Genomic DNA, 24,477 nt, shown 5'->3' with positions numbered 1-24,477 from the left:
TGCAATCTCCATGCCAAAGATGCTGTCAAAATTTAGCATCTAATTGCTTTTCAAATTGCCCACTGATTTTTGTGATCGTGTAAAGGCTTCCAATTATTTTAACTTTTTGGCTTAAAATTAGACATCTTGCATGGTGTTCTTATTTAAGGGGAATGCAAGAGATCATTCTGCTTGATACTATCTACATGATTTTGTAAGCTTCAAGTCCTTTTTTCCAGGCAATAGTTTTAAAGTCTTGTAGAAAAACTATCATATTATATACCTCTGTACATACACACAGACACAATGGTACTGGTTTTTTTTTAAAAAATAATGTTTATCAAAATTGTTTCATAGATCAAAGAGAAACATGAAATAGTATACGGTAAAGAACAGGAAAAATGAGATTAGGTGAAAAATTAAGAAAAGTGTGAAGGAAATATAGATAGAAGAAAAAAAAAAGAATATATATGCTCTTCCTCCATTTCAAATCTCAGCAAAAGTTTGTACATCCCGCATTCATCATTTGTATACAATTCAGTTTCAATTCCCAATTACCTTTTTATCTATATTAAATCTCTTTTTGTGTATATGAAAACCATTCAAAAATAAATTCCTCTGCAGATTCCATAAACACATTGATTTTATATATAATGTAATCCTTGCTCACCCCCTTCCTATAAATGCTGCCATTTTATGGGACTTAGGAAGTGTGCCTTTTCTATGGCAGCCTCTGTCTAGAAGTTCCCCATCTCCTTAGACTCTGAAAAGCACTTAAGACCTAGGTTTTCCACCAACTGCTGAGATTGGCATGGAATGAACTTGTAATGCGATGCATGAGAAAATTTAGTTGTAGCACCCTAGCCTTTTTTGTTTTAATTCCATGTTTATACATTGTTTTTATTTTTGGGTTGTGAACTGCCCAAAGTTTGGTTTAAAATGGTGGACCATAACAATGTTTTACATAAGTAAATAATGAATATTTTCCTTATAGGGGCAGCAAATTTTTGAAAAATTGGAAGAACTGTTGTCTCAAAATATTGAAATCAAATTAGTGAGTGATATTCTTCACAAGAAGTCCAAATTATTAAATGACTTGGAAAAAAAGGGTAAGGGCATGAACTTTGTTTTGTCTTATTATAATGATAAAGCTATATTGCTTACATCATACATATGGGGTGTTGATGTGGTATGCAAAACCATTGCTGGATTATGCCTTGTAAAGTCAAGCATTTTTGATTTTCATTTAGTTCTGTGGAAAAGTTGAACACGATTTAAGTATTTGTATTTGTGTATATGGTTTCACTCCCTGATGGGTTCTGGCAGGAACTACTACCGGTTCATTTGTGGGTGGGCACTTGATGTGCATTGCACGCACATGCGTACTGCAATAAAAATTGCTCTGTGAACCACATAAGCAAAAAACAAGATGGTGGTGCCATAGGCACCATCAGGAAAACGGTTTGGGAGTGTGGCAGGCCTGGGTCACTGCTGGTTCCAGCAGTGACCCAGGCTGCCAAACCATCAGCGGTTTAACCGAACGGTCCAAACTGGTAGGAACCCACACTAGTTTCACTTTGATCAAATTATGGCAATCCATATTAAACAGAAAGCAGTGTTGTTAGATCTATAAATCTTCAAACTGATGCTGATAGTAAACAAATAACAAACTTATGAATGTGCTCAATTTTTTTCTGAAATATCACAAATTCCCTAATTGGGCATCAGCATATATGACAGCTACTGGTATATACTTTCATGGTGGTAGAGTGAAATCTGTCTCTCTGTGTTACTTAATTTTGAATCACCATGATTTTAAACAGAGCACAATGAAGTCAAATGGAAATATACTTTATAAACCATATATTTTAATATGGCACATTCTGAGAGGAGACATTCATAATACAATTTTGTATTAATAAGCTTTTAAACAAATAATTGAAATTTAGCTCTCTGCATATTGGAAAATAAAGTCTATTAGTATGATGAGAGATCCTGAACATTTTTCTGTCCAAGTGATACAGCAATTTAGTAATATGTAAGTGTACAAAATGTATGAATAAAATGTAACTGTTTATTACAAAATCCAAATATAGTTTTTAATCCATTATATAGATTTCAGATTTTTTTGCCAATTTTATACCTAAGCTGATGAAATGTTCAACTTTACTGAAATATTTGTTCTATGGACTATAATATTTATTTGTTTCAGTTCTGTCAAAGAATAAATTTTCATGTTGTAATTGATGTATAATGAAGTAAAATTGGATATTCAACATTTACAATAAAATGTAACTATTTTATTTGTAAAGTGTTTATACAGTACTGAAGACCTAGAAGATTGTAGTGTTTAACAAACCAGTTTTTTCTGAAATAAAAACATTTTGAGCAAACAAATCAAAGCTATACATTTATTTTCTTTAACGAAAAAGTATTTCAATTGCATTATTATTAAATTTAGAAACTACACAAAAATCCTGATAGGTACAATTATCCTGGCACTATGTGCATTTACATTTAAGAGCATTATTTGCATGAATGTGGCATATGACAAGTTAAGAAGTTAGCCAAATGGTGTGGTTTTTTAAGTTAGATCCAAATCTAGTGCTTCTTACATTCTACGGATCAGTCTGCTTGTAGTGGCAATCAATTAAAAATAAATGGTCTTGTATTGCTGGTGTGATAAAGGATACATGTCATATATGATAACTAAATAATATAACTACATTACTAAATAAATAGTTTTAAAAAATCAAAAATTGAAACCCTAACTTTTCTTTGTCCCATGTATTTTATTTTACAATATTTTACCATTACTATTTTACAATGCTATTTGAACAAATATAATTTCTTTAAAATACAAAACTAGCAAAGAGGCCATTGATGGTACGTGCCGAAATTATAATCTGTTTTATGGAAAAGCTTTAAGAATGGTAATGTTTATTAACAGGAAAATAATATGTAAGCAGTTTAAAATTTCCATAATTTTAATCCGGTGCAGATTTCTCCTTCTAATAACCTATCTCTGTACTTCATACTGCATTTACAGAAATGCAGAACTACTGCAGTTATATTTCTATATCCTATCCTTGTTACTATTTTAATAGGGTTTTTATGCTTTTATGTAACTCATAATTTACTCTCATTTACTATGTCTATGTCAGGCACTAAAAGGGTCTACTGTGTTATCTAGTGAAGATAAACATTCATCAACATTCAACTCACCAATACTTTAAACCATTATCGTGTCAACATTCAATTATTCAAGATGCTCTATGGGAAATGTAAACTAATTTTTATACATAGTTTCATTAACCAAATATTACAGGGAGAAAAACAAGTTCATGGCTTTTATTGTTAGCAAATATTCTGAAGCCTAAGGTTAGATGCACTGCATCTATTTGGGAGGTGGGAGGTAAAAGTTTTTTTTTTAAAAAAAACACTCCCATTCTGGAACTTCTTTGAATTCACATCAAAATCAGGCTCATTTTCTCATTCACTTTGCAGGGAGGTGTGAAACCAGATGCTGTGATGAGATGGCCAAACAGAATGGTGGTAAGTTATCCTAGAATGAGAAACTAATGTGGCAATTTAGACATGCATAAATTAAAGAAAAGAAATTGGAAAAAAAAATTGGAAAGTCTCCCTTAAGTTCCCATGGAGCTTCTATATTTGAATGTTGACGCTTGTGGATTCGGGTGTGATCCAGTAAATTGCATTTGTACTTGGATGTAAACTTTGATTTTACTTCCAGGTCTTTCAAAGACTTGTTAGCTGATCTGGTGCCATTAATCTGCCATTCTGCATAAATGGGAAAAAAATTAAGTCCTATTCAAATGAACAGACAACCTGAAATCTATCTGAGTCTGCATTAGAGTAGTGGGCTTTTCACTTTATTTCATGCTGCTACTATACAAACATTTTCTCTATATTTTTACCAAGTGCCAGTAAGAGTATTTTAAAATTGCAGGTCCACATGGTGAGTTCTTAAAAAAAAAAAGTAAGACATACAGAATGTATGCCCCACAGATTCTGTTTCAAGCTTATCTCTATCTTGTTGTTCAATGTATCTGAAATGGGAAGGGTGAAAGAGAAATTCCAAATATAAAGCAAACCTATTCAAATGTATCATAGAATTAACCTAAAATATGTATAGGATATTCTGTTAAATGACTCACAACTTTGGGAAGCTATGACATCTATTGGGCAAGGGATTTGCAGACCAGACTTCCACACTTTAGGAGGTTATTCAGAAACACAGTAATGTGAGTAGGAACATTGTTAGAGAAAACTAATGATAAAAGTGAATAAAAGCAATAAATCATGGAAGTAAACTTGCCCCAGATTAAATGGAACTCTTAGAACAGGAAGTGTGTATGATAATACCTATATAAGATTTAGGCATTTATGGAGAAATGTCATAATGGAATACTTGTGGTGACATTACAGATATGTTAGTTGGGAATGTCAATGTCTGTGTAGAATACTTTTGTATGCAGAAGATGCCCAAACAAATTGCAGCAAATTTAAGATAGATTATATGAGACAATGGAGAGAATGGCCCAGAGGTAATGCTTCAGATAATCAATTGCATCTGACAGGAAAATGGAGTGACTCACTGTATATGTTATGTATAAATGTGAAGAGTTAAAGCAAGTAGATGAATTTATGTACCTTAAGACAGTCTTTATTCAAGATTAGAAGATGAATAGATAAGGTTTTTAAGACATGCAGATGCTGGTAGAAAACAAAGGATAGTTTAAACAGTCTGTTGTAAGGTATCTGTATTAAGGTGTAGTGAATTATAGTATAAACTAGATATTATAATACTTCTTGTACATGTCTTATGTCATGCCCAGTGGTGGGTTTCCAAATTTTTTACTACCAGTTCGCTCGCACGTGACGCTTCTGGGTGGTGCCTCCCGCCGCTGCTACTACCAGTTCAGCCAAAGTGGGAGCGTCCTAGTTCGTGCTCCATTTCTGCAGTGTGAAAATTCTGCTAAAGGGAATAGAATGATGTATATGTGTTTATCAGAGGTGGGAGTCCCATAAAGGATGAAGGGAAAACAAAAAATCTGCCATGCAAATGTTAAGTCTAAACTGGGAAGTATATTATATGTGTGAGAGATAAAATTCTCAATAGGATGTGCCATATTCACCTCTTGAGCATAATACTTGCAAAATGCTTATTGATTATGTGACAGTGTAATGAGGTAGATAAAGAAAAGATATAGAAAACATTAATTTTCTTATGATTATAGAGATATACTGTGGTGCTGGGAAGTAGGTCAATCTTAGAAAATGTTAAGCTGCTAATACTCAAATATATGAACAATGTAAATTGATCTGTATGAATAGTTTAGGAGAGATATAGTATCTACTATATTTAAAAAATGGATTTCGCTATGGAGCTATTAATAAATCCAAACCATTGGAACCACTTTCTTCAACCATGGTACCTGCTAATTTATGGCTTGTTGTATACCAATCACTTTTTTGGTTAATAGCAATTATTACAAAAATATAATTAATTAAGGCAGGAAGTAGTAATTCCCCTTCAAACTGAAGCAGTCTCAGAAAGTGAAGACTATTGGGAAATGAGTCCCCAAAAAAGTATTTCTTTGCTGGGAAAGAGATATAAATATGTTTATACTTCTGAAGCTTTCAGTATGTCTGTCAGTTCTATTTATTTATCAGCACAAATACAACACAAACACACACACGTGTGTGTGTGTGTGTGTGTGTGTGTGTGTGTTTGTGTTGTATTTGTGCTGATAATAAATAAAGGGAGACTAGTATAGATCTATTTCAAGCTATTTAGCTCTCATCAGCTAGCCATACCCTTACTGGGATTCGAATCTGTGCTGTATTGCATCTTAGGCAGATTGTGTTGACCACTAAGCCACAGGTCCTCCTCCTATATCAGCTTGACACTAAATATATATCTATTTGTGTGTGTGTGTGTGTGTGTGTATACACATACACACATACATACATACATACACACATACACACACATACACATACACATAGTGGCTGTTTGCCAATATTTAATGAATGCGATAACCAGTCCTTTGCTGAGGCCCAGGCAATTCACGTTCAAGATAATCGGTTGACAGCAACCCAGAAGCTCCAAGAAAGCACTCAGATAATTCTACAAGACACAACTAGAATACAGATTTCTTCAATAAGAGTTCGAATGGTTGTTTCCTGCAAATGTCCCCTCCCAATGCCCTTCCTTATAAACCCTCTTGGGAGTGGCTCAGGCACAACCACCAGTGCGTAAGTATCGTCTATGAGATTGCCTACGGAGTTGCTGCTTCTGTTTCTCAGCTTGACGCACTTTAGCATCAGGGAAAAAACTGCCTTAGATCCTCTCCACTGCTCCAAGCCTCAGGCGCCTCCTGGTGGCCAACCAGCCTCTCTGGTTCCTGCTCCGAGTCTGAACCCTGCCGAGGGTCTTCTACATCTTCCATGGCAGACTCATATGGTTCCTCGCTATCGGAGTCCATCAGCAGCTCAATCAGATCCTGCTGGGCGTGTGTGCGTGCCGTGCGTGCATGCATGCATGCATGCATGCATGCATGTATGTATGTATGTATGTATGTTGTGGCCCAGCAGGATCTGGTTGAGCTGCTGATGGACTCGGATATATTATTAGAATTTGTCAAATAAAAATGAGAACAAGAATAAAAGAAAAATACAATGACAGGGACGATAAGCATGTTATTGTACTTATGCATGCCCCCTCTACAGTTGATAGAGGAAGTCTCTTAGTTCATTGTGTTTACACAATGAGGTTCTGGTCTGTCACATGAACAGATATAGTGCATGAAATTATTAAATGAGGCCATCCAGGATCTAGAGTGGTGTATTATATAGAAGATCTATATATAATAAAACTTCCTGTGCAGAATTTTACACTGGGAGGGCTTCATGAAAACCGGATTCCTGTGCTAATAAAATCCCAGATATATTGGAGCTTTAGTGTGTTCAATGTATCAGGTGAAGGCCTCTTTCCTATAGGTAACACTACTACTGTATACTGATATTTAGAAGAGGACAAATGGCATGTGTGCAGCTTCCATATTGACTTTATAGAATTATATTTAAAAGGCTTATTTCTCAGCAGTGTTAATTGTTGTTAAATTGGATGAGGACTAGTTATGGTCACTGTTCCCTCTAAGGTGCGCACATGCATGGCCGCGCACATGAAAAGAAATCCCCGCGCAGAGGTTTCTAACTGCCGCGCAGAGATTTCTACCAAAGCAAACGTGGGGAAGTCCTTTGCAGGCGGCTAGAACTGGCCGCCCGCAAAGGACCTCCCCAGACTTGTTTTGATGAGGCCGCCAGTCCTCTTGCTCTTCTCCTTCACCAGCAAAGCTCCCGCTGGCTTCCCCGCCCGTGGCAATGGTGTCTCTCCCTCCACGCGGAGCACCTGAGCTGGCTCCCGCGTTATCCCTCCCCCTTCCTCCTCTGCCGTGCTTTTGAGGCCGTGGGAGCTAGTAGGAAAGCGGCCGAGCCGCCGCCTCCACCTCCGCCGCTTTCCTACTAGCTCCCGCGGCCTCAAAAGCACGGGCAGAGGAGGAAGGGGGAGGGATAACGCGGGGGGCCAGCTCAGGTGCTCCACGTGGAGGGAGAGGCGCTGCTGCCATGGGCGGGGAAGCCAGCGGGAGCTTTGCTGGTGAAGGAGAAGAAGCAAGAGGACTGGCGCTTTGAAATGCACCCCCTGGTCCCACCGGCCGCGGATTTGATTCGGCGTAAGTGGGGGCCGAACACATGCTGAGCCGACTTTGCGCAGTGAGGCCGAGTAATTCAACCCCCCCCAAGAATGTGTGTGTGTGTGTGTGTGTGAGAGAGAGAGAGAGAGAGAGAGAATTGGATCAAAATGGTGGCCAAAGGAGTGGAGGGAGGGAGGGAAGGAAGGAAGGAAGGAGGGAGGAAGGAAGCCCTGCCCCCTGTGAAAAAAACTGAAGAGGGAGCAGTGAATGAATAAACCATAAAAGCAACAAACAGTTAATGCGTAAGTAAGCTGAGGAGGAGTTCTCAACTAAGGAAGCATATTAGAAAGAAATATAAAAAGCTCAATATGCCAAAACACTTATTTTCGTCTTCATTTAATTACTTGTATTGTAGTCTGATGTAAATCTTTTAAAAGTTAACGTTAGAAAAGATAGGGTACAAAACTTAAATAATATTAAAAATGTACATTCATTTTGAAAAATAAATGCAATACTTGATTAATTTCATATCTTTATTTAAAATAGTTTTGGCATGGCATATTATTTTATTGACTCAGTTGGAAATGATGTGGATGTTGTATCTGATTCTGAGGTATATATATTCTTAAGTAACATAACATATAGCTATTGTCCAAACTTGCTAGACTATTTAATTGATCTTACTACTTTAAAGGGGGAGAGTTTCATGATAAATTATTTTATTACATTTATGTTGCATTTATATATTATATTATTAGCTTATATTTCACATTATATATTTGTATTGTTATTTTAGTGTTTATTGTCAATTTTGATAGATATTATATTGATATATCAATACTGATTTTACTCATACTAAATAACAATTACTGCTATTATTTATCAGCAATCAAATATTTACAGTTTTTAATATTGAGTTAGTCGTATTTTAGAATAATAGGATTATCTTTTAATAGGATATTGGCAAAATCTAATTCACAGTGATGGGTTGCATTCCAAAGAATGTGAGAGGACAGGTTGCCTGCAAAATGCCAGGACCCAGGACCCTGTTGGTGCCATGTCTCTCTCTAGCCAGTCTAACAATGTAAAAGCTGAGCAGAGAGCCTTTTTTTTTTTCAGGGTGAGCGGAAAAGTATAGTGTTTGAGTGGCACTTTTCATGCCTGGCATTCATTGGGTTGAAACCTCGCTCGCAATTGGCGCTTGACGCTTGGAATGTTGCGCAAATGTCCAGCAGACGCGACAGCAGTTCAAACTGTGGCTTCTCTTAGGTGCTCAGGCATGAAACTGTGCCGCTCACACACTGTACTTTCCGCTCACACTGAAAAAAAATTAGAGGGAACATTGGTTATGGTGAGTGCAATGCAAAACAGTAGACTTTGCAACTAAGTGATATAAATACTCAGAAAACAGCAACAATCTATGTCTACACACACACACACACACACACACACACACACACACACACACGTCATACACATATAAGAATTTATGAAATACCTGTAGTGCAAAAGAGAAAATTCTAGAGTTAATTTGTGTGTTGGGTTAAGTAATTACACCTTTTTGACTTGACCATTAGACTACAACAATGGTTCCCAAACTTGGCAACTTTAAGACTTGTGGACTTCAACTCCCAGAGTTCTCCAGCCAGAAGAGCTAGCTGGAGAATTCTGGGAGTTGAAGTCCACAAGTCTTAAAGTTGCCAAGTTTGGGAACCACTGGACTACAGAAGAATTAACAAGGAAAAAGAAAAAATACTGAATATGTACTTCATAATAATATATATGTTATTATAAGCGGTGATTATATGCATTTATATGTCAATAGAAATATAATGAAAAAAAACAGTGATTATGTGAAACAGTAAAAAATACTGAAACCAAATATGAAATGGTATAGAATTTCCTGCCTGAGCAGGGGGTTAGACTAGAAAATCTCCAAGGCTTGGTTCTGTTTTGAAATGTAGTGTTTGTATTTGTTGTGTATAGAAAAGGGGGAAAAGAGTTAGAGGGGGAAAGAATTATTCCAAGCTATTACTAAATGAGAAAGCAGTGAGGAGGGACAGAGCGGTGGGTTTTTCTTTAAATAGAAGGTATTACTAGAAATTAAACTATTTTAAATATCATAGTCTTGGATAACATAAAAATACTTTTCAGTTTAAAAATTGGATGAGTAATAAAATAGCTTTATGTTGTTAATAAGAGTATTCTATTTTTATGCTTAACCTATTGAGTGCAAAGATTTTGCATTAATGGAATTTCTGGAACATCTCCAGGCCTTTGACAAAAATGCTAAAAGGGAAGCTTAAAATGTCTGGAGATATGATCTTGAGCCATTGGAACACATCCAAATAAAAAGGTTCTTCTTATTGTGGTTAATCTCTTTTTGAAATAATTTGTCTCCTAAAAAACAATGAATTCCTTTTCTCTGAGAACTAATTAAAATATATCACTTTCTTTCTTCAGAAAGTTCCTTTGAATTGGTGATACACAACTAACAATTAAATATAATTTGGGATCAAATTATACTAAGTATACAAACTTACTGTATTGAATTATTTGTTTCTTGTGGGATAAATAATACATAAAAGAAAGTAATACTTTTATGCCTCACAATTCTGATTTAATTTTCTTTTTATTGCAACTAAGGGCAGGTATGGGCTGTCTATGATCCCCAGGCCACATTTTATTTTGGCCCCCAGTGAGGCCAAAATAGGAAATAATTCACTAAACCTTTATAAATCTTAATCCTCTTTAATATTTCAAATGAGCACCAGAAGCTCTATCAGCGTATCAAAAGTTACAATTATCAATTAGTTGCACACACAAAGCAGTTTCATTATCATACTTTGAGTCAGTTTTCTAGAAACCACATTTACAACATACTATACCTCAACAGCATCAATGTGTATTCTTAAAACAATCCCAAGTAGGTGTTGGTATCTTGTATGCAGGAGTGGAATTGAAAAATGTTAGCAACCGGTTCTCTGCCTGGTTGCTGGGCATGGCCTCGGTCGATGGACGTGGGCCTCAGTGGGAGGGAAGTTTTCAACCTCCCCAAGCTCTGGAGGCTTTCCTCAAGTCTCCAGCAGGGTGAAAACGGCCTCCCCTGGCCTCCGGAGGCTCTCTGGAGGCCAGAAACAGGCCTGTTTCCGGACTTCTGGAACTTCCCAGAGGCCCGTTTTTTCACCATCCCATAGCCTCCTTGCAGGGTACTTACCTGGCATGATGAATGGGCTGCATAGAGGACTCCTGCGAGCAAAGGGGCAGGGTGGGCGGGCCAGCCAGTCCTTGCAACTACTGGTTCAGTGAACCAGATGTAAAATTAACATCCAGGTTGCCCGAACTGGTCCAAACCGGCTGAATCCAACCCTGCTTGTATGTAGATTGTGGTTGGCAAGAAATAGGCAATTATTTTTGGCTTGCCTTGTTGATTGTCTTTAGAGATCCTAGCTAGCACAGATGGGCATACACACAGATGAGATAAACCTATCTTTACTTTGAACAAGAAATGCTGCAGGTGGCATGGATAGTAACCAGTATATGAATTGTTTATCTTACTAAGAAAGGTTATTATTGGCTGGTCACTATTTGGGTGTCTGTTTGGGGACAATCCTGGTGCAGAAGATTCCAACATGGAATGCAGAATCATGATCAACAAAGAATGAAAAAGAAAGATACTTTGGATGTCTGAAGGGGAAATCATTGTCGGGCTGTTTTGTAAATAATTATTTGGATGATGCAAGCCTGAAGTAACATACAGAATTATTTCTGTTACATGTGCTTTATTAGAATCACTGCTATGAGATGGTATGCTGTATAAATTGTTTAAATAAATAAATACATAGACAAATGTATTTCAGTACTGTACCCAAGGTGATTTTTCAAGAAGTAACAGCACTTTCTGGTTTTTCTTTGAAGACATTTCACTTCTCATCCAAGTAGCTTTTTCAGCTCCATAGACATTTCGGCACCATGTTGAAACTCTGACCCTCAGCTGCATCTTTCTAGTCTTCTCCTGTACTTCTGGTATGGCTAGCTGTTGAGAGCTAAATAGCTTGAAATAGATCTATACCAGTCTCCCTTTATTTGTTAGTAAAATATAAATTCAACACAAAAAAATTGTTTGTCATGAAAGTGACTACCTGTGAAGGCTTCTGGACTGGGCCTGAAAGGCGAAAATGGAAGCAGTATGCTCCATCCCATATTGGGTAGAACAGGTTGACCGGATAGACCGGTTTCACCAGAAAACACTTAATCTCCCCTCTGGTATAGCTGACAAAGTGAGGAAAGCCCATGGCTTAGAGGTTAATACATCTATCTAATATGCAAGTAGCCTGGGTTCGAAACCCCAGAAAGGGGTGTGGCTAGCTGATGAGAGCTAAATAGATTTAAATAGATCTATACTAGTCTCTCTTTATTTCTTTGTGCGTAAATAATAAATCCAACATCCTGGCAGTTTTACTAAAGTAGTATCTTGTTAACTCTTCAGCCAGTTGCTTACTCTTGAATACTTTCACAAGAAATAAACAGCTATTCTTTAGCAAAGAAAGGTGACAGGATGTGATTTTCTGATTCCCCTTCCCCTTTTTTTTCTGGCCTCCATTTAAGCTTTTTCTATCCCAAGTTCTAAGATCAATTATACAGGAGTGTTTGCCATTGCCAGTGCAATCACTAGTGTTTTTTCTCTAGTTTTCCACCTCTCCCAATCCCATCCCTTCTAGATGACCTTGTTTCTCATCACTAAGTTGAACAAGGAGGACAGGATGGTGTGGGAATTTAGGTTCCTCCCTCCACTTGCACACAAACCTTTTTAGATTAATGTCACCATTGTGTCACAGGTATCTTCTCCTCCTTGCCACACGAATCATCAGGTTGCTGGGCTGCTACAGCTTCTTTACAACTGAGCTTCTAGCATTTTCTTTGGAAGCTATATATCTGCAAGCCGGAATAATAGACACAGTTCCGATTCTCTGTCAACTCCACTCGCTGCTGGCCAAAATAACCAGCAGTTTCCTTTAACATCTTTTAAGCTGCTTCTGCTGGCTTCCTTCATGTGGAACGATCTCTCTGAATCAGCTACAGCCTCAGTGCTCAGCCCAGTTCATCTCTCTGGCGCTTTTAATTCTTTCTCTCTCTGGGACTGGGTATCCTTAAATGAAGCCACAGACAGCAATCCATGGATACAATAAAAGCAGAAAAATAACTACATTTTGCTGCTCTAATGTAATACAATCACTGTTAATAAAGGCTGTTAGCAGTGTTTCACAGGTTCATTTCTCATTATCTAGTAGCACTCTTCAGTGTCTCAGCCTAGAGAAAGCAATTGATTAAGGGACAAAAGAGGTGACAACCGGAACATTCGTTAGGCTGCATGACAAAAATGGGAGGAGTGACATAAAATGCTGCATTTGATTCCAGCTGGGTTGATTATGGCCAATCAAGCCACAATTGCTCCATTTGATTTGGTAGACATCCTTCCCTCCTTTAGAGGGATTCAGGAACAATTGTGTTCCTCTAGTAGATAACATTCCATTATTCCATATTTTAAATAATGTTTTCTTCTATTAGTATATATTAAAAGTTCCAATCAAGTTGGCATTGACAATGCTTTGTGCAGTTGCTTATTTTTTTATTTGCATTGTGGCATTTTAAAAATATTTGAATATTAGGAATACTTTTTTTAGTTAAAATTTTCATTGAAAAGCTAGAAAGTTTTCCTTTTAATGAATGACCAAAACAAAACAAAAACTATGGGTTTATATTTCATTTAGAGAGAACATACATCATTTGCACTATGTCAGGCTTCTAAAAAAACCTATCTTGTGCTACATCCTAAAACCTTTGATATAGCTATTTTTTTTCATTCTTTCTGTGTTCGAATGTATATAACTTTTTCCATTTAGCCACTTTTTGTCAGGGTCTTCCAGACCGTGCTTAGTGTGCAGTAGTATATTGTAGTATAGTAATGATATGATAAAGTATACTTTTGGATCAGTGGGGTCCTAGCTTTGTAAATAAGATATTGAACAGTTATTCCATCTTTTCTTCCTGGACAGCTTTTTTGTTGGTAAGAGAAAACAGAGGGAAAAGAGGTTAGAAGTTGAAGGATGCTATCTTTTGTAAAATTCAAAAATGTGGCATTATTTTATGAGAAAGCTTCATTTACAAGAATTCAAGTGCTCTGTTTACCCTAGCATACTTTTCTTCCACCTGTCAGTCAATACATAATTACTAACTCAAGGCCATCGTCATAATCAAAATGAATACAATGAATTGAGAAACATTTTCTAGACACATTTTAATCTGTGAATGTCTGCAGATGGGTAATTACAATTCTATAACTTCTGCCAGTCTATTTTTAAAACAACTTCAGCCTCAGATATTTTGAACTATGTCTCACTGAGCTCTATGTGACTTTATGTGATCATTATCTTTAAGACAAGATGATTTAATTATATGCTCTAATTGTTATATTTTTTATTTTGTTTAGGTGCCGAAGTGATATATGTAAACTTAATTGCTTATACTGGTGGTCACTTGCAGTCATCATTCTGGATTGTGGATAAGCAACATGTGTACATTGGAAGTGCCAGTTTAGATTGGAGTTCACTGGGGCAGGTATTAGTTCTTTAAACTGCAAAATAATTCTTTAAAAATTATAATTAACTTTGTTATGGCAGATACAGCCATTGGCTTTTGTATATGTGGATCATTTATATTATAATTATGTATTTATTATTTATTATTCATTTATGGTGATGTGTGTCTCTGGGTGTTATGTGAATTTCGTTGTGTGGGTATACAGTGATACATACACGACAATAATCTAAAAAAGTAAATCTAAATCTAAATTATTTCATTTCATGACATAACTCTGGAAATTGTACTGTTCTTAACTGAATCTTCTAAAATTAGATAAAGTAATATGATACAATAGGTTGTATGGCAACCTCTACTACTATTATTAGTATTATTAATTTTAGTAGGCTCAGTTCAATTGCCCATGTACCAGTGTGTACATTATTCTCCCATGTATAACACCTCAGCACAGGTGGGAGTCACTTACCTCCCTACCAGTTCACAAATGTGAGCACACATGCCTCGTGTGCACATGCGCACTGACTTCTGCACATGCACGTTGCTTGTGCGTTATGTCGGGGGAAGGTAGGTGGAGCCTCCTGCAGCCACTGCTACCGGTTCGTCCGAACCAGAGAGAACTGGCTTGAATACCACCTCTGCTTCAGCAATTAGATCCTCAAGTGGCATATAACTTGGATACAAGTGTTTCTCCTCCAATAGTTCTTCTATTTCTTTTTCATACTGCTGGTAGGAAATTCATTTAAAAAACCCCTCTGCAATTAATAGTCTGTATGCAGAATAATTATTTCTGAGGGCAATGCAGCAGGTTTATAGGTTTATGGTCAACAATCAATGATGTTGTTTTCTAGAGCTAATGCTTTTGTCACTGTGGGTCTACATGACATTTGGTAGATACTAGCTTTTTCACGACTATAAAATGCAACAGATTGGATGATGTTTTCCCCCAACAACCCATTACCTAATAATGTTTGAAGCAACTCAGTTGCAGACCCACATGACCTGTAGATAAAGGGAGACAGAAACTGAGTGCAATGGAATCCTGATCCTATTCCACTACTACTTTTCTTTTTGCACCACAATTCGTCAGGCAAAAGTATCATGTTTTTTCCACAACTTCTAGATGACATAGGGAATGTATTAGGCTTGTGCAAGTTTCTCTTCAGCACATATCTCTGAAAGCAAGATGATCTATTCCTTGCCTGCAGTAAAGAATAGAATAGAATAACATAGTTGTAAGGGACCTTGGAGGTCTTCTAGTCCAACCACTGCCTAGACAGGAAACCCTATACCATTTCAAACAAATGGTATCCAACCATCAACTTAAAAACTTCAGTGTTGGAGCATTTCACACCTCTGGAGGCAAGTGTTCCAACTGGCAGGAATTTCTCCTCGGTTCTAAGTTGCTTCTCTTCTTCAGACGCAACAAGTTCTAACTATTAAAGTGATGGTAATCCAAATGGCTGCAATGCAGAAGATTACTGCACTGAAGGGCCAGACATGTGAGCAAAATGTATGGCCATTCTAGATGGATATATAAATATGTCTCATCATGCTGTGCAGTTTCTATACGTATCTGCTTTGATGGAATATTGATCAAATGACTTCAGATGAAATCACTACATCTGCCAGCCTGCACCAGAGACAAAGACAAACTTGGTTAGCGATTATATCTCAACGTATCTCAGGGTATGAGGCTATAACAGATGGTTTCCAGACATTGAACAAATTGTAAATTTAGTTTACAAATAGATCAAATTAGATCAGATTTTGAGCTTTCAGAAAAGGAGACTTGAATTTGATCTTGTCTTCAAACTCTCCACTTTACTAATAACAGATGCCTGTTTATATTCTCTGCAATCTTGATCTGCCATTCATATTAAATTCTAAACTAGTAGGAAATCACTAATTAAACACTGATACCCTAATAGCTACTTTACATGTGTTTAGCCATGGTTTTGTTTCTGTGTGTACGTTGTGTGTTGTGTTTTATTTATCAGAGAAATTGTTAAATGCAAAGTGAATTTGGGCTTTTAAAAATGTCAGAAGTGAGCCCTATGCACGTTTAATCCAATATATTTTTAAGGGCGTTGTTTAGTCTTGATTTTGTTGCTGGCTTCTATTCTTAGCAAGACTGGAAAAAATATTTTTGCAGTGTTTGCTATCCATTTATTTTTGTAGCCCTATTATCAAAGAAACAAGAGGCAATTCTCATTGTTTCCTATAAATCAGACATTTTATGGCCTGCAGACCACATCTGCCTGCTGGCTGTCCAGTCCAGCCTGCAGTGGCAGACATGGTGGTGGAGGGCAAGGCATTATCAGCATTGGGTGGATGGGCAACATTGGCAGGATCTTGGCAGCAGGGGTGGTATCAGCATTGGCCAGCCCTCCCACAATAGTTTCCAGTTTCTCATGTGCTGTCTTGGGACACAGGTGATCAGTGAAATACATTTGATTCTAAAAGAACAGATTAGTGCTGTTGTTTCAAAAAAGGGATAACCTCGTGTATATAAAAGCCTGCATAAGATGTGACAAGTGCTTTCATATTTTGGGTCTTCATTTTATCCACCTTGGAAGGCTGAGTCAACCATGACCCTGGTGAGATTTGAACTGCCAAATTGCAGTCAGCCGGTAGTCAGCAAAAGTAGCCTGCAGTACTGCACTCTAACCACTGCCTCACTCTAGCTCATATGATTCCATATGAATGATTCCATATGTGAATTAAAATTAGCCTAAGAATATATTCAGCTTCTGAAGGGATAAGATTTCAAAGTAGAAGAATGGGTCATTTTTGCACATACGTTTAATATGAAAGCAAATATTTCTGCAGGAGTGGCATAATATCAACTTACAGCCTCAAAGCACCTTTGAGATGATGCACTGTACTCATATTTTGCTCAGCTCTTTCTCCAATCATCTTGTCCCTCCTAGAGGGATAGAATCTAAGTTTTAGGTCTGTCTGTTCCTTATCATGCATTGCTCTTTCTTTGGCACTACAGCAGCCTTCCTTGTAGGTTGACATGCTAGTTGAGATTTATAAGAATTAGTGGAACCTACAGGATGTGCAGAGCATCATGTTTGAGTACAGAATGAATGAAGTTGATGCTAGAAACGTAGTGTACTATGTTCACCTGCAAATGTGAATCAAGACGATTTTATAAATGAATAGTTTTTCCAGGAATTGGAATGTTGTGCAATCATTTAAAACTTACGTTGTATAATCACTGTGTCCATTTTTATTTTAAAATAATTTAAAATAAAATAGGCATGTGCTGAATCTCTGTCCTTCTCAGGACAGGAATTTACTATCTGCTTACAAGCTATTTGGTTATAATATGAAAAACTGTCCTATTATTTTTGCTATTATTGTTGATTATTTCCAGCACCAACAATAATGCAAAGGAAGACAAAACGACAGGATTCTAGTTTAGACTGAGATGCTCCAACATATGTATATATATTTCAACATAAGTAATAGACTTTGCAGCAAAAGAACATCTAATAATCACACCAACCTGTCATTTGAAGCTCTTTTAATAGACAATGTGCCTAGTAATACATACTTTCATTTCACAGATGAAGGAGCTTGGCCATCACGTATACAACTGCAGTTGCCTGGTTTTAGATTTACACAGAATATTTGCCTTGTACAGTTCCTTGAAATCCAAGAGCAAAGTTCCACCCACTTGGTCTAAAAGACTGTATGCAGTGTATAGCACTAAAAATAAACTGCATCTTAAGTTGAATGAAACCAAGTCAGAAATCTTTGTCTCAGTGAGTATTTTTGTTCTTGTTTTTAGATAATTTTTAGCTGCTCCCTGAGTTACTTTCCCCTAAAATTATATCCCTAACATACACAATATTTGCAAATCCAATAGTGCCATGCATTTATTTATATACCAAACTTCTTAACCACACATCTCCCTCAGAGATGCCACTAGCGTGAAAAAATACAAGCAGGAAGCAACACCTTGCATCTTTATGTGTAAGAAGGAAGTTTATTGGTACATGATATGGATGTCCTCAGAGTCTACTTTTCAATGATTTCCTTTTACCCAGAAAAATTCTGGCAGCAATAAGGAATAAAAATGAACTTAAAGGAGAAGATGTGATTCTAAGGAGGTGCAGATATATTTAATATATGCCTTATTAGTAAAGCAATGTTAGAAACTGTCTTGGTGGTAATACAGTGGCCCTCCTATGAAATCTTTTGGGCCTATGAAAGGAGGCAGAAAATAGTATCTTTGTTCTAGAAGAAAATACATTAACCAAACCAAACTCAGCTCTGTTACTGATCATTTTATTTGTAATTATAAGTGAATATTACATCTTTCCCATTCTATTTCCTCTTTCCTTGCCTTTAAAATATTTCTTACCTTAGTTACAGCCTTAAAATATTTCTTTCCTTAATAGATACTTAAATTATAAGATTTAGAAGCCAAGGTATTATTATATTGATCGGGCTACTCGCGTCACTAATCAGTTGTATTTTAGCCAAAATAGAAATAACTGCTAAATCCCTTTTTTAGCAAAACAGTCTTTCTTGCCTGCAGTCTAAAGTGTAATTTTCTCTATAGTATTTTATCTTGTAATCCTAAAATTGGCCCTGCTGGTGATCATAAGGGAAAATTCTGGATATTATTATGTGATACCATTATCGCAATAATGAAGGAAATTATTAGAAATTTCCCATACATCTGTTGAAGACAGCCTGCAGTTGAAAGGAAAGATTCTATTTCAGCTTGACCAAGGCACAGGTGAATCCCTCCAAATTTGAAACTCAGGTCAGACACCAATCAGAGAATATATTGAGCATCTGAAAGCTGCTCTGATGAACATTGATATGTTCAGTTACAGACATTGCTTAAGGACAAAAGTCATAGAAGTATTTGACACCTGATTTGACAATCAGGTCATTGCTGATTTGAAACTTCTTCCCTTCTTTAAAAGCGAAAAGATAAGATTTTAAAGTATTTCTCGTGTGCAAACTAATGTGTATAATTATGGTGCTCCCTATTGCCCTACCCCAAGACCTGGAAGAACAACTAATTTTTAGTAATTTCCTAAATGTCATACAGGTGGGAGTCGGCTGAATCTCTGAGGAGAATGTTCCAGAAGATAGGAGCTGCAGCATAATAAATCTTGCACCACAACTAAAGCTTAATTAATAGAAAATTATATATATTTGCCTTATACCATACCATTAAATATTTTTGGCTAATGATATTGCTGAAGGTTTTTTAATTTTTTATTCCTGCCCCTCCAGCATTTACTCTGGAGCAGTGACATGCGATGAGGTTTATGGCTGGTGAGGCACTGACACAAATTTTTTTAGACTTGTGGACTCAACTCCCAGAATTCCACAGCCAGGCATGCTCAATTCCGATTTAAAGTGACAGCATTTGTTTTTCTCCTTTGCAAAATAAGTTCCCTCTTTCTTTTTCTTCTCCCTTCCCCTCCTTCCTCCCTCTCTCCCTCCCTTCCCCATCTCAAACACACACACACACACACACACACACAAAGTTGGATTGGAGGGAGTCAGGGAGGCAACAGGAGGAAGCAGGAAGCCAGTAAAAGCCATTCTGGAGCACACACACTTTTCCCCAGCCCCGGAAGGATCCAGCCCAGCTTCACTGATTACAGGTTTGAAAAGACAACGTGGCTCTGCCTGCAATCAAACTACACTTGGGGAGAGAGCACTTCCCTGCAAACTGACCTCAGCTCTTGCCTTTTTCCTTTTACATTTTTTTTTCTTTTCATGATGACAATGGTGAGGCTCTGCCTCCCCTGCCTCCCCTGACTGCACGTCACTGCTCTGGAGTATCCCCAATTTATCCAGAGAAATTATGAATAATGTTGCAAACATACATTTTTAATTATAGTCAAGACTCCATTACAGCTAATGGTGGATTTTGCAACTACTGTACATGATTTAAATAACTTCTGCATTATTTATTTAATGCAGAATAATTATGAATTCAACCAACACCCTTTTAGAGAAATCAGAGATAACAATTATATCCTGCTTTTAAGAACAGAAATACTTTCACGGTAGCATATAAGTAACATAAATATATTGATATGATGTCATGATAAACTATTAAAATATTAAAAGTTATACAGGCCATCTTGTTACAAGTGTGAGTACAATGATTTTATAATTCTACATAAAAAACCTGAAATGAGATCTTCTATATTTCTGTTAATATATTTTAACCTTCTCTCCACAGAATTCTCCAAAGCTCTTATGCCCTAAAGACAGGACTTTGGATACTGATGCAATCTATAGTGTGGTAGATAATGCTGAACAGTTTATATATAGCTGTTATGGACTATTTGCCTATTGTTAATATAATAAATGAGACAAGGTGAGTAGAAACCAGAAATTTTAATTATGTATTGTTATATTAACATAAATACATTATATTTTCTGAGAAAAACATTGGTAAGAACTCTCTTTCCCAGTTTAGCAAATTCAGGAACTTGTAGAAGGATTAAAATGTTAGGACTATGATCGAGGAAAACCAAACCTACCCTCAAGCATTCAAATTCACTGGATAACTTTAAGCCAACTATCTACTTCATAGGTTTGTTGTAAGAATGGAATGAAAGAACCCTTATGTATTACTTGGAATTTCTGGGAGAAATACAAGATATAAATCTAACAAATAAATAATTTATTCTAGTAGTAATTGGACTTCTGTTTCCAGAATTCTTATGATACGTTGGCTGGAAACTGTAGAAAATGTCAGACCCAACTAAATTGAAAAGTAGCAAGCCTGAAAAGGTTTTGTAGATTTTGCTGAGCTTCAGTCACAAATCCTGCAAAAAAATTTTTCTTCCTTTGCAGTTCTATAGCTAGCATATTTCATTATGTTGATAAGCAATTGGTCATGTACTATCAAAAATGTAATTTATTTCCTAATTTTCCAACTTAATGTTTATTTTTAATACATCATTTATTCAGACTTGTTACCATGCATTATGTTTTCAATGGGAAAATATATAATTTGATTTAATAATGTGACCTGTCAACTTCATGTGATTCACTGTTTTCTTATGTGCACGTGAAGTCCTAAGGAAAAAGCGATCTAACCAGCCCTTGTATCCTTGAGTCAGTATAACCACAAGATATTCTATTTTTTTTCTATGGAAGAAAAGAAAAGAAACTTACACCACTACTCACAATTCTAAAATTTCTAATAAATTTGATAAAATGCTATTGGGCTTCACCCCTTGATTAATACTATTCTAAATTTTGACTGAAAAAAAAAGATAAAATATAATATCGTATTACCAGGCTGATTACAGATCAGTCTATAACACTTCTATTTAAAATAACACATTTAGGATCATTATCACATTTCTAGCTCTACTTTTGTCCATTCTTGGACTTCTACTTCATTGTCTAGTTGTACAGTTTGACCTTGACAGTGCTATTAAACTTTTTTTTTCTCAACAAGTTGATAAGATCTACCTGTTTCTTGCTTTTCAGGAGTTTCAGTGTGAGATATTGTATGAGAGTCATGGTACTTCAGAATTGCTTGGTTGCGGTCTTGTTTTTACATCAAAATTCTGACTTTTCATTTTAAAAAATGAATAACATGTGCTGCTTTTTTATAGGTATTGGCCTTTTTTGGATGGAAAGATTAGAGAAGCACTGATTCTACGCAATATTAAAGTGCGACTCCTTATAAGTTTCTCCAAAGAAACAAATCCCCCACTTTTAACTTTATTTCATCTCTTAAAGCAATTTGCACTGATGTTTCTGACTGTAGTTTAAAAGTTGTAAGTATTCCTTGTGTTGTTTGTTTACATAGCTAAAACAATATTCTAGTACATTTCTTTAGCAATTGTGTTGTATCTCAATCATATGAATTCCAATGTAAATCCACAGCAAAATAAAACAGGGTCTTCTTTCCTCTTAATATAATAATGGAAACCGAGAGTCATTATTTCAAGTTTCCATATTAATCTCACTGCACATTTTCTGCTCAGATTGTGTTTGGTTCCCCTCTTGCCAGTTAAGCATGGTTGCTGTTGTGGTATACTGTTATGTTGATTCTTTGATTCTATGAAACTTTCAAAATTTTCTTCATAATATGAATGGAGAATATTGTTTAATATCTTGGAATATTAGAGTATTGTATAATATCTCAGAAGTATTGTATAAGAATATTGTTGCCTCTTTACCTAAAATCTAAAGAGTTGTTCAGATGTATTGTTCAATAATATGATTATTCTTCTCCTATAGCAAAGTTCTAAAAAGAACTATTGTAACTCCCTCCCTCCCATGAGTGGAGCACAGCTTTCTCTTTATTTTAAAGAGGAAGGTTTTGATTCTTTTAAAACTAATTTAAACTATAGCTATGTCCAATCTCAGAAAAACTGGATTAGGTTTCAATGTGATTTAGGAAAACTATTTGTGTTTGGGGAATTGCTTACTTCTCTAATCCAGAAAATAAAATAAAGCTAATAGCAACAATGAATTGTAACTGAAACTTTTCGGTCTCTTATTTTAGGCTGTATCAAAGTAATAGTAGTGAATTAGGGTATCAGTTTGAGGACATGCTACTTACTGTCTTTATGGTAGTCTTCAACTTACAACAGTCCATTTAGTGACCGTTCAAAGTTACAACAGCACTGAAAAAAGTAACATGGCTTTTTTTCACACTTACCACCATTGCAGCATCCCAGTGGTCCTGTGTTCAAAATTCAGACACTTGGCAACTTACTTATATTTATGATGGTTGCAGTGTTCCGGGGTCATGTGATCCCCTTTTGCGACCTTCTGACAAGGAAAGTCAATGGGGAAGTCAGATTCACTTAACAACCATGTAACTAACTAAACAACTTGAATGATTCACTTAACAAAAAGGTGTCAAAAAGGTGGTAACGGGGAAACTCACTAAACCAATGTTTGACTTAGCAACAGAACTTTTGGGCTCAATTGTTGTCATAACTCGAGGACTACCTGTACTTACTGTTTACATAATCACAACTAGCAATAATGTATCAAGCTTTTGAAAATCAACTTGTCTATTAATGTGGAAATTTTGCAAAAGGCAATCAAAACTTAGGTTATTTCATAATGTTTTTATAGATTTTATTTTCCCTTTTCCAAATCTGATAGGTCAGCATGTTTAAATTTAAAGTTCCTTCAGCAATGTGGAGATTAGCTATCTCTAAGTGAAGTTTTTTTTCATTCAATACAGAAATTCTTTGATCTTGAATCAGAAAGTGCATGTTTTATTAAGGAGCCAAAAAACTCTTCTCTTCTCAAGCTAAATCGCAATAAATATGTGGTAACTGAAAGAGCTGCTTATATTGGTAAGTAAATAATTGAATGAGCCAGTTCCAATTATTTGTATACTGTTTGTAGCTTTGAATCTAGAATAATTGATTAAGTATAAAGCATTTGAAGAATAAAACCTAATTGATATAATAATTTATATAAAATATTGTTTTATTAGTAAACATTAGATTTGAAAAAATTAGCATGTGACACAATCTGCTTATGTATGAAGCTGAGATTCTCAGGGAGAGCATATAAATTCAATCTGCCTCTATATTTGATATAAAATGTCAAAAGTGTTCAGCCTGAAGTTTAATTAAGAAAATGAGTTGTTCTCGGGGAATGTTTTCCAATTGTTACATAACTTTGTCCTTTCATTTACCTTATAGGTAATTTTGACTGGGTTGGGACCTATTTTAATCAGAATGCTGGAGCTGGTCTTGTTATCAACCATGCAGACACTGGGAACAAAACCAGCATCATTAAGCAACTTAAAGCTGTGTTTGAAAGGGACTGGTACTCACATTATGCTAAAAGTTCAACAGCAAAGATCTCAAACTGTCTAATCTACAAACACAGCAAAGCTGCAGCCAATAAGTCTGCCATAAGCAATATGAACTGACGCCCCTTGTACTGTTCAGTATCACAGCCAAGGGAGAAGTAGAGTAGGACTGACGCTGACTCCCACGTTCTTATTTATGGACAATAGACTTTTTTAAAAATTAAAAAATAATAATTTATAGTAAAAAAGCACACTTACATAAAATGTTCTTTAAACTATATTCTGTATACTGTATTATTTACAAATGTTAGATTTGTTACTGCTGACAATGAATGTCTTTTGGCTTTGCTGTTGGGTTGGACATATGTCATTCACATTTAA

General features: G+C 36.1%; 1 protein-coding gene across 1 annotated transcript in view; it reads left to right on the top strand.

Annotated features, from left to right (window-relative positions):
* Nucleotides 1–24,216, top strand: part of PLD5 (phospholipase D family member 5) — a 79,687-nt gene extending 55,471 nt beyond the window's left edge. Inside the window, 9 exon segments of the mRNA XM_032217126.1 lie at nucleotides 974–1,088; nucleotides 14,191–14,318; nucleotides 17,876–18,073; nucleotides 20,530–20,612; nucleotides 20,614–20,667; nucleotides 21,923–22,017; nucleotides 22,020–22,087; nucleotides 23,515–23,629; nucleotides 23,984–24,216. Of these exon segments, the coding sequence (XP_032073017.1) occupies nucleotides 974–1,088; nucleotides 14,191–14,318; nucleotides 17,876–18,073; nucleotides 20,530–20,612; nucleotides 20,614–20,667; nucleotides 21,923–22,017; nucleotides 22,020–22,087; nucleotides 23,515–23,629; nucleotides 23,984–24,216 (1,089 nt within the window).
* The last annotated feature ends 261 nt before the right edge of the window (nucleotides 24,217–24,477 follow it).

The sequence above is a fragment of the Thamnophis elegans genome, chromosome 4 (genome assembly GCF_009769535.1).
Source record: "Thamnophis elegans isolate rThaEle1 chromosome 4, rThaEle1.pri, whole genome shotgun sequence".
Lineage (NCBI taxonomy): Eukaryota > Metazoa > Chordata > Lepidosauria > Squamata > Colubridae > Thamnophis > Thamnophis elegans.
Note: the sequence above shows the minus strand (reverse complement) of the source record. Positions and strands in the feature narration are given on the sequence as shown.